Source organism: Hesperophylax consimilis, chromosome 7 (assembly GCF_061612785.1).
Source record: "Hesperophylax consimilis isolate HC1 chromosome 7, BYU_Hcon_1.0, whole genome shotgun sequence".
In the NCBI taxonomy this organism is placed as follows: Eukaryota; Metazoa; Arthropoda; class Insecta; order Trichoptera; family Limnephilidae; genus Hesperophylax; species Hesperophylax consimilis.
Window position 1 is genome coordinate 31,188,838 of NC_142842.1, and position 12,425 is coordinate 31,201,262.

The window sequence follows — 12,425 nt, forward strand, 5'->3', positions numbered from 1 at the left end:
TAAAAAAAAAACACTAACCATATTTCGAAACATACAAAAAAAAATATTCATGAATAGGTTTGCCATACCTACTATAAATAAATATGTTGACAATTTTCATTGAAAAACGATCATCGACTTCCAATGGAATCATTAAAAAAAACAGTTGAATTAAAAAAATTAAGAAATTTTTAATAAACGTCTACCTAGTTACTGTGAATTAATATTTCAACAATTAAACAGAGTAAAAAATAAAACTTGAAAATTTGCTTCATGGATAAAATACTAAATGGTGCAAATTAAATTAACCAACAAAATGTACTTACGTGATAATTTATGGTTTGAAAAAAAAATTCAATGTGAAACAGGTTATTATTAATATTATGTGACGAATAAAGTTTTTGATAGTTTTTAAAGAATAAGAAAGTAATTTGAAATGATTATTATAGATCTTATACCGGAGTTTTTGGTAGTTTCCGACGAGTCGGGGAAGAGGGTGTCTTGTCTGTATCTGCGTCTGAAATCAAATAAAATAAAACATAAATAAATTATAGAAAACTTATCCAACGTGGTTTTTCTGTAAGTGTAAAGTGTAACAACATCAGAGATGTGCAAAATAGGTGGGTACCTATTTTGCACTATTTGAAATGAACCATTTGAAATGCAAAATGGAAATAGGTCAAAACTTTTCCATTTGAAAATGCAAAATGGTTTTTAGAAAAGCATTTCAAATGCAAAATGCAAAATACCTGTTTTCAAAATGCATTGAAAATGCAAAATGGTTTCTCAGGTCAAACAATCAAAATAATTATAGAATTTTTAAACAATTTTGTCATTTAATAATGGACATCAATGTAGAACAAACATATTACATGATGGTAAATCCAAAAACATCACGACTACAGATTATGAAACCACAAAAAATTTGCTCGGGACTAATGTTGCCAGCGTAAAAACATAGAAACTGCTATCTAACATTTAATATTACAGCGTCATGGCCCCATGTTCAGTATTTGAATGAGTATTTTTTGTAATGGTATCACTCAATTGCCAGGACTCCTACCAGGGAGCAACTTGACAAATGTAAAGCGAGGTTGAGGACTGACTGATATTTGGGGCTTATGAAAAAAAGATAAGTGGAGATGGTAGATGGTAAAATGGAAAATGCACTGAAAAAAGCATTTAAAATGCAAAATGGTTTTTAGAAAAGCATTTAAAATGCAAAATGGTTTTTAGAAAAGCATTTAAAATGCAAAATGGAAAATACTCATTTTGCATTTTGCATTTCCATTTTAAATGGATTTATTTGAAATAAAGCACATCTCTGAACAACATTCAGTGCTGGCCAACCATGGGATTAAATTTCTTGAAACTTTGTTCAAAGTTGAAAAACCGAGCGGGTCGTGTATAATCGTTAATTTATAAGCTATTAATGTCATTCTCCACCATCAACTTCACCTATTAATTGTTCATAGCTCATATATTTTGTTTATTTTATTCACAAATATTGAACTGGTGTAATGCATACCACTATAAATGATTACATGGAATATATGGGGAGCATCTCCTATCATTATCCTATATTATCCATCATCTCTCCTTTACAGATTCATAATAAAACTCCAACCTCTGAGTAAATTTAGCTTAAGAAACTCTTTTGGCTCAACTTTAACTAACCTCATGTGTATAAGATATTTGCATTATATAATCTATCACGGGATATTATAATCTAAGGATTCGTGTAGTTCATGTGCGTCAGGATCATTGCCTTTTAAAAACAAATATTTTTAATTTTAGAGACGATCATAAATTTACATTTCTAATGAATACCGTTAATAAACTTGAAAAATTACGACATGTGTCAATCATTTCTAATATAGAATTTAGTTGCGCGAGTTGGGTGCTTACCTACTTGATTTATGTCACACGTCAGAAAAGTATTTTGTAAACCTTCAATTCATTTTACGTCACCGCATAGGACACAAGTTCCTTAAAAACCGCACCGCTTACTGTTTATTACTTTCGACACTATCTCAAAAACGATTCAAAGCCAAATTTCATTACATTTATTCCTTTCCTGATCAATCATATCCTATCTAATAACGCAATTACTTTCCCGTGATTATGTCTACAGTGCAACGTGGAGAGAGCTCCTACCATAAGTACTGGAGAGAAAATGGCAAGTCATTGTTTCCAATATCTTATACTAAAGCATAAACAAAAGCATTACAGTCCATAAAAGTACTTTGCAAATCCTTATTAAAAAAGCCCCCGGAATTATTAATTTAAAAAATACCATGGTAAGTTCCTACTTTATCGCTTTACTGAGTCCTTCTCACGATCAGTTTAAATCTTCAATCAAATAAATTACAATTATATAGGCAATTGAACTGAAGTTTGACGCAGACAATCTAATAATAATCTCTACTCACCGATGCCCAATCCCGAAGGCTGGTCCCCGCGGCGCGGCTCCTCAAGTAGATCACACATTCGCAGGTCGGTGGCGTGTTCCACCATCAACTCCACCATGTCCCCGGTGCGGTCCATCACGGAGCACACCTCCTCGAAGCTGCGGTCGGTCAGCGGAACTCCACCCCACTCGAGCACCTGAAGATTACAGAAAAATATTTTTTTATTGGAATAAAACACAAAAATATTTCGTGCATTTTAACGGCGTTTCGCGCTAAACATAAAAAACTTTGCAAAATCTATGATTCAATCAAAGATTTGAACAACGTATGGCAAAAAGTGGAAAACGGAGAATAGCTTTCATAACATAAGTACAATGAGGTCTTCCTTGTTTACGATGTATATTATTTAACCCCTAGTATGCCAACTAAAATGACGCCAACATATATCATTGTCGTAATAATTTAATTGTTTTTTTTGCAAAAACATAGTTTTGTAAATTGTACCGTCTTACCAGAAAAAGTGTTTATATATTTACATAAATCATATACCTATATCTATCCTTCGTAGTATCTACAGGAAAGCTACTTACTACTAAAGCTACAAAGCTATTCAGATAAATGTTTTTTATTCTCTCCAATGTTATAAAATTATACATAACTAAATTAAACCCACCACGTGTTTCTGTGGCTATTTGTGCAGATAGAGAAACAATAGCGCGTGTTTTTTTTACGTCATAGAAAAAGCATTTTTATCCAACAGATGGAGCTGTTTTTTTTTTACAAAAAGCATGTTTTTACCTGTCACAGGTGACATTTTTATAATAAAAAAAGTGTATTCGAATGCAACGTTGTGTCAAAATTTGAAAGCAATCGGCTTAAGATTTTGAACAAACGAACATTTTTTATTTTTTTGTATGGTTTTATTTAGTTATACATTTTTTTACATTTTTATACCTATTATAAATCTTTTAAATTATTTCTATTACATTAAAGAACCTTTACAATGCAACTAAAATTTATTCTTTATCGTATTTAGGCATAAGCCACGAAAAGCAGCAAGGCTTCTGGCTTCTTTAACATCTGTCAGTAATTCATTAAAAATCTTAAATCCTTTAAAATAGAGATTATTTTGAATTCCCGAGAAATTTGTTTTTGGTAGTCTAAAATCTCCACACTTTCTCGCGGGGTAGTCATGTATTCCGAAATTAAAATTAACATTCTTAAAGATGTATTTTGGGAACATCTTATTTTTAAGCTTAAATATAATTATTAGGTTATTGTAAATTATTCGCTGTCTCACACTTAACACACCTAGATTTTTCTGCATAATAATTATCTTAAAATACCTACTACAATTCAATACTGCTCGCATACCTCTATTTTGAATTATTTGCAATTTATTTATTTGTGTTTGATTGCACAAGAAAAGTACACTAGAGCAGTAATTTAAATGAAATGCTACTATACTATTATAAACTAATTTACTTCTATTAACATATAATTTATTCCCTATTCTTTTTAAAAAATTAACCCTATTTAAAAATTTCTTAGCTAACATTTATTTTTATTTTTTATTATCAATATAAAGTTTTTTTACAGGTTTTTTTCGATGTCTGTCTCATTGGTATAAACCTGTGTCGAGACAGATGTATTTCAAAGTTAGAGTTAAATTTGAATCGATTGTCTATCATAATGCCCAAGTGTTTGATTTCCTCTCCTTCCTCTATTTCTTCGTTGTCTATAATAATTTAAAATTTTTACAAATGACCATGTATTTACTTTTTATAACATTTATTTTTAATTTTTTGTCTTTAACCACATACATATTTGATGCAGGTCGTACTGTATTTTGAGCCTAACTTCTTCAACATTTTAATTAATTATTTACATTTTTATTTATATAGAATATAGATAAATGAAGTTTTTTGAGTTTTATTGTACAGAGTTTTCCAATAAGAGGTGTTATTTTGAATAGCCCGCTATTTCGGTAGATGTTACTTTTTAAGCTGTTATTTTTTGACATTTGACAAGAAAAAACAACGCCATTAATAAAAATGGAACGATACACGCTTCAACAACGCATTGAAATTATTAAAATTCACTTGAGTGAATCAAATGCAAATCATCTTGAGTGATGAGGCCCATTTCCACCTCGGTGGCTTCGTCAACAAGCAAAATTGTCGGATTTGGGGCTCGGAAAACCCAAGAGTTATTGTTGAAAAGCCTCTCTATCCTCAACATGTGACTGTTTGGTGCGGTTTATGGTCCGGCGGAGTCATTGGACCTTACTTTTTCGAAAATGAGGCTGGAGCAACAGTTACGGTGAATGGATTGCTCTATCGAGAGATGATTAATGATTTATGGCCGAAATTGGATAGTATTGATCTGGACAACGTTTACTTTTAACAAGATGGCGCCACGTGCCACACAAGCAACAAAACCATTGATCTTTTACGATTGAATATCAAAATAACACCTCTCATTGGAAAACCCTGTATTTTCCAGCTAAATGTCTAAGCGTTCTTCACAATAAAGATGTGTCTAATAAAGTGTCTTTCCTGATAATAAATTCAGTAATATGACTATTGAATAGTGAAAAATTATGACATTTGACACTTAATTTGCGAAGCACCCTTTCACAGATAAAAAAATCAATGTATGCAAAAGACCAGAAGACGAGCTAGAATAATATAAAGATTCATTAAAAGAATTAAAATTTTATTATGCTAAAACAATTTTTTACGGTTCAAAATACGATTAAATTGGGGCGGTGAGTTCCTAACAAATCCGCTACGGATTCAATGGCATCCCAGGGGTTAAGGACGACGGTTATTAACGACGATAAAATTAGTTTTCCCGTTTCTCCAAAAATGATGAAGCTATGAGCTTTCAAAGTGGACTTGGGTAAAGTTTATGCAATGATGTCTCGTGACGTCACACGAGACATGAGTCAGTACATAATTCATCATTGGAATGGCAGTACTGTCATCTTCAATATTTTGACGGTTTATATCTTTATTGTATTTATTTATTTACTATGATTTGCATTGACACAATTATATATCATAATGTTATCCACACTGGGCTTTCCCGTGCTGGGGAATACATTTTAATTCAATTTACATTTTAATGTAATCTAATCCATATTACAATAATAAGTATGTGTGCTATAATTTGTATTTATTTATTAAAACTTAAAAGTTTACAATATAGTTTTAAGAATAATACAGATTGTTGAAACTTATCACTTGGATATCACACAGATTGACTTACTTCAACAAGTCCATGTTTGGTTGCAATATTATTCAATTTCGTGTCTCTTTGTTTCCCAGATCCATTGTTTTATTACTGTTCTGAATATATTGATATTTGTAAGTTTTTTTTGTAGAGTAGTGGTAATCTGTTGTAAAGTTTATACATACAAAGTAAACATATACCTCTTCTAAGTGATAAACTTGTTAGATAGATTGCATATCCGAGTTTATCGCGTTACACGAAAGATGATGTTGTACGGGTTAACCTGTTTATGACGGAGCTGTAAGGTTGTATTGCTATGGATATACAGGTACAAGTATAGTGTACGCCATTCGCTATTCTATTTACGTATGTTGTGTGAGTTGGCGAGCCAGGCACGTCCCGGGTTAATATCATTCCACAAAATCGAATTCTTCAAACCCAATATAGCATTTTGTGGCTGGCGCTCTTTCTCCGGTACAATCTCAGCGTTTTCCATGACGTCATTTATCTGGGTAGTTACGTAGGTACGTTTCCTTCCTTTAACACTCCAGAGATGAATCAGAAATATGGAAAATTGAAAGGCAAATGTAAAGTATTGAGCGTTTTTATACGAATGATAAAATTTGCATTGAAATTGGCACAGCATCTTTATTTGTTTGGCAACACTCTCGAACATGACCGCATATATTTTCTCCAATGAACGAAAAACAGATCCCGTCGACTAAATGTGCTCAATTTTCTCAATGTGAACTTATTATTTTATTTTGGCAATCTACTGTCGTGTGCGGGAACGTTGATAAATAATAGACCATGTCGATAAAACATTTATCGATGTTCTTGTGCTAGGGATCTTAAACTATACTGATCTCAACTCAATGAAAAATATTCTTCCTAATTGTATTTATGTATAAATTGTCATTTTCAAAAATACATTAGAGCAATCAGTAAGATACAGGAACGTGTTTAAATGGTTTTTGTACAAGCATACGTATTGAACTATTAGTCTTAAGTCATGGTGTTTGAAAGAGAGAGTACGAAAACAGTGTGCAATATAGTTATAATACTTGGAGCGGGTGGATGAGGTTGGGTATTTTGGAAGTATGTTTACGAGAGATGTAAAGGCTGACAGAGATATTGGAAGAAGGGTAAATGCAGATATCTCCATTAATACATGAATAGAGAACTGAACGAACTTGTAAGGCAGTGAGGCATATAACTGGCAGAAGAAGGACAGAAATCAATTTAATGTTGAAGAAATTAGCTCCATGAGGCATATGTGTGGTAACACCTGAGAGAAATGTGAAGATTTGCAAAGAACTGATGTAAGCGTATTGAGAAATATTAAGAAAAGAACGCTTCAATGGTTTGGGTATGTAGAGCAAATGAACGAAAAAAGGAGTGTAATGAGAATATATGACGCGACTGTGAATATTGTAAGAAGTCGTGGACATCCGAGGAAGATATGGCCCGATTAAGTGAACAGAAAATTATGTATGATACGATGAATGAAGAATAAAGCAAGGAATAGCAGTTAAAAACCCGCTCCGCGGGTTTTTAACTGCTAGGCCCTGCGGGCGGCTCTTCGTTGGGCTTCGCCCATTTTAAGTGATATTAACAACAGTTACATTTAATAGATAGATATTAGAACATTCACAGAGAGAGGGTGAGTATATATATTGTTAAAACACGGAACAGGAAGGAGTTAATTAATAATAACATGCTAAATTTACGCATAATAAGAATGACAGTTGTTTGAATAAATGAAATTTTACGTATTTGTGATGGATTATTTCAAATGAAACACTATTATTGACTACATGTCTACAACTGATATTAAATTTTATCGTACCTAATATAATTAGCTCATAGGAGACTTGCAGTGCTTAAATATGTGTTACAAACGTCAATGTCTATAAGTTGAATCAATATCGTTTAGTTTGTCACAATTAAAGATAGTTTTAACAAAGTTTTATGAATAAAATTAGGGTAATTGTGCGATGACATTAACAGTCGGTTTAATTAAAAGGTGTTAATTTTACTCCAACTGGTGGTAATTCTTTACCTATAACTGTTACTGTATCTAATAAGGTTTAAAGCTAGATTATATATACACCTTCATCAGGAGAGTAAAAATCTATATATAAAGGTAGATTATTACAATATAGCGCCCCTGAGGTGATATCTCACAAAAGCGGCGCTATGCAAATTGTCCAATAAATAAATAAATTAATGTTTACATTTTATTGTGTATACACCGAAGTCAAAAATTAAATATAGATTGCAATTGGGAAAGAAGAAGTGGAAGGAGGGGGGAGGGGAAAGAGTAGGCTGGGTTTATAATAATTAGGAATTACAATATCGTTAGACGGGAAAGACCAGTTGAGTGGGAAAATATTTAAAAGGGAGTTTATAAAAAAATTCTTGTTAATTATATCTGCTTTTATATTAATATGTTTCCTAACTAACTAACTAACTAACCATCACGCCGTTTCCCCGCAGGGGTAGGCAGAGAGGACGGACCGCCAAACAACTCGGTCTTGGCACACACTCCTTGCCTCATTCACATTCATACATCGTCTCATACATACTCTTCTATTATTCTGACTCTTTACATGGCCCGACTCGAGTATCTGATTCACTTGATCGTGCCATGTCTTCCTCGGGCGTCCCCGACTTCTGCTACCATTCACATTTGCATCATATATCCTCCTTACACTCCTATCTTCGCTCATTCGCTCTACATGCCCAAACCATCTAAGCGTCCCTTTCTTAATCTTACTCATTACGCTTACATCAGCCTTGCACTCTTTGCGGATCTCCACATTCCTCACACGATCAAACATGGTTTTACCACACATACGCCTCAGGGATCTCATTTCAACAGCATTTAATCTACTTTCATCCTTTCTTTGCCAGTTCCATGCCTCACTTCCATACATCAAGGTAGGTACCAGCACTCCGTTGTGGACTGCTAACTTCGCTTCTTTGGACAATTTTTTGTTAGCGCCTACGGCGTTTAGTCCTCCATTAACGGAATTACCTGCATTTACCCTTCTTTCGATATCTCTGTCAGCCTTCCCATCTCTCGTAAACATACTTCCTAAATACACAAACTCATCCACCTGCTCCAAGTATTCCCCATTCACAATTATATTGCACACTGTTTTCGTACTCTCTCTTTCAAACACCATTACTTTAGACTTACTTACATTCATCATTAACTCATTCTTCATGCATACTTCGTTCATCCTAGACACGAGAGACTGTAGATCATCTATACTATTAGCAATCAGCACCGCATCATCAGCATACAACAGGCAACATACTTTCAAATTATTCAAATTCGCGCCCAATCCCACCTCTTTCAATTCTTGCATACAATTATCCATGTATAGATTGAATAACCACGGTGACATTACGCAGCCTTGTTTAACACCTTTTGTGATATCAAACCACCCCGTAAAACCACCGTTTACCCTAACACATGCAACGCTTCCCTCATACAGAGACGCAATTGCCTGAATCAGATTCGTATTCACTCCATACTTGGACAACACCTTCCATAGCTTTTTCCTGTCGACTCGGTCGTATGCTTTTTGTAAATCTACAAAGGCACAGAAAAGTTTCTGGTTTTTTGCCAGAAACTTCTCAGTGAGCATACGCAATGAGAAGATCTGGTCCATGCACCCCCTTCCACTCATGAAAGCACCTTGCACATCCCATATTTTATCCTTTGTTTCCTTTCTTACTCTTTCAATCAAAATTCTACCATACAGCTTGCCAACTGAACTAAGCAGGCTAATAGCCCTATGATTCCCACATTCCATACGTGACCCTTTACCTTTGTATAATGGCATGATCACAGCCCTTCTCCAATCTAAAGGCGTGTAACCTTCCTTTAAACATTGGTTAAAAAGATTGCACAACCATGTGAGAATTACACGGCTACCTCCTTTAAAATATTCAGCAGCAATATTGTCAAACCCAACAGCCTTACCATTCTTCATACATTTAATCGAGCTTTCTATCTCATCCATGCTAATTTCGGTAACATTCACTCCATCGTCATTCATATCTGATTCGCCACTGGAATCACTGTCATTCACTTCGCTTTCGAAGACTTCCTCGAAATAATTCATCCATCTCTCTTTTATTTTTTCCTCATTCGTCAACATTTTTCCATCTTTTGATTTTATCACTTTCATGCTTCCGTTTTCTGGGCCACTCCGGGACCTTTTGACTTCTTTCCAAAACAACTTAATGTTTTCTTGGAAATGGTTTGTCATTTTCATTCCTTCTTCCTCTTCCAGGCGTTTCTTTCGTTCTTTCACTCCAACTCTTACTTTTTTCTTACATTCCTTATATACTTCTTTCGCTCGATACTTCTCTTCGCTGGAAGCACTGCCAGCCGCAATCAGACACAACCATGCTTTCTTCTTTTCTGAGACCAGTGCTTTAATCTCATCATCCCACCATGCATCACCTTTCTTCCTACCTTGCGTACTTATTCCACAAACCTCCCTAGCAGATTCACAAAGACACACTTTTATGTGGTTCCATGTTTCGTCTATGCTTAGACCATCCATTTCCTTCGCATTCAATCTTATCTCTGCACAATTCACATACTTACTTCTCACATTATCGTTTTGCAGTTTTTCTATTTTGACTCTTGTCGGAGCTGGTACCGTTTTCACTTTAGAGCGCCAACCGCGAAAGAGGTTTACTCTCGACACTACAAGAAAGTGGTCAGTTTCGACCTCAGCCCCTCTGAAAACTCTTGTGTCCTCGGTAACAGCTCTCAACCTAGAGTCAATTACTACAAAATCAATAATTGACCTCTCATTTCCTCTTTCCCACGTATATTGGTGGATACCTTTATGATCGAAGAAAGTATTCGACACAAACAGGTTCCACTCTAAACATACTTCAAGCATTCTGTTCCCGTTGTCGTTCGTTCTTTTATCCCCAAACATACCTAAGACCGAATCAAATCCGTCACGTCTAATTCCCACCCACCCATTCAAATCGCCTGCCATTATAATCCTTTCGTTCATATTTTTTAGTCTCATTACAACATTCACACCAGTCCAAAAATCATCTTTCACTTCATCGCTTTCAGAATTAACAGGGGCGTAGCAAATAACAAGAAACACCCTTGTCAAACCGATTTTAAATCTGATCCACATTATTCTCGGACTTACACATTCATACTGCAACATACATTCAATCATTCTGGGAGACAGTAGCGCTGCAACACCTTGACAAGCCCTCTCCGTATCTGGTCTCCCAGACCAAATGACGAGCCTATCATTATGCTGCATTGTACCGCTACCTTTTTTCATACTCTCTGTTATACAAAGTACGTCCAAACATTTGCTCACCATAGTATCACACAGTTCGTTCATCTTTCTTTCCATTCCTCCTCTAATGTTCCATGTACCAATTCGACATTGATCACGTTCCGTCCTCCTCTTTGCGCCACCGAAGGGTTGGCGATGTGATGGATAGCGAACCCATATGTTTCCTCATTTCTAAAATTTCAAAATTATTTATAGTGAAGTATTTTAAGACCTGAAAAAACAAATAGCATATAACCATAGAACAATATATTCATAAGACAAATAGCATTTAATAACGGTTATTCTAATAAATTGATAGTTGAAATACTAAATAAAAAAATTAAACACATTCTCTTCAAACGGTCTTTCTAAAGATAGAAATAAACAATGGCGTAGAATTCTGTTTGTGGATAACGATACTTCTAAAATTATATATATTAACAATCCTGGTACCATTCAACTGGCGTTTTACACTAATAACAATGAAGAAATATATTCTTAATAATAAAGATAGCAAAATTCAAACAAAAAAATCAGGAGTTTAAAAACTCAATTGAGATGATAGTAATTTCTTTTACACAGGTAGAACCAATAGTAACTTTGAAGTCAGAACTAAAAAATATCGCAGGGCTATAAATGGAAATAGTGAATCTGAGTTTGCAAATAATCTTTTGAATAATGATCACACTTTCGATAAAAATTCAGGTCTTAAAATACTTCACTCAGGATATAAAGCATCGTAAATAAATAATTTTGAAATTTTAGAAATTAGAAAACATGCCAATATAAAATCAGATATAATTAATAAGAAAAAAAAATATAAATAATAATGATAAATGCCATTACAAAGTGATAAGCTTCCAGAAGAAATCTTCTTATAAAACGCTTGTTAATGGTAAGTAGTCAAGTATTGTGAGCTGCATATTTAAATATTTGCGCCAGGCATTTGGTTCGTTTTTAAACCGCCAGAGGTGCGCTCTGTCGGCCATCTTGAAGAAACGCGTGAATTTTTATAAACGTCAAACATAATCACGTAACTGTGGAGAATTTTCATTGTAATGTAATTAATCCAATGGATTATGAACTTTCTAAAACATATTTTCTTCGATATTATCAAAAATTATATGAGCAGAAACGATGCTTTTGAAGAAATCTCGTATTATTATGAGGCGATCCTATTTTAGTATGGAATCGTGTCTTAATATTCAAGTTACCCGAAACAGACAATTTTAATTTCACCAATCAGAGGGCCTACATCGTCCAGACGCTGGGACAATAATACTATCAGATTGTGTGCCAAAACTTAGTTGTTTGGCGGTCTCTCCTCTCTGCTTACCTCTACGGTGAAACCGTGTGATGGTTGGTTAGTTAGTTAGGTATTATGATGTGTGTGAAGAAAAAACAACGCATAAAAACATAAAACGTAATAAAATTCATTACCTGTCTGTTAATTGTATTA

At 34.2% G+C, this 12,425-nt stretch overlaps 1 protein-coding gene across 1 annotated transcript in view; it reads right to left on the reverse strand.

The window, feature by feature from the left end:
- Fife (regulating synaptic membrane exocytosis protein fife) overlaps positions 1-12,425 on the reverse strand; it is a 399,632-nt gene that overhangs the window by 19,213 nt on the left and 367,994 nt on the right. The window contains exons 12-13 of the mRNA XM_089633979.1: positions 2,412-2,586; positions 438-496 (exon numbers count right to left, since the gene is read on the reverse strand). Of these exons, the coding sequence (XP_089490105.1) occupies positions 438-496; positions 2,412-2,586 (234 nt within the window). The remainder of the gene's footprint in view (positions 1-437; positions 497-2,411; positions 2,587-12,425) is intronic.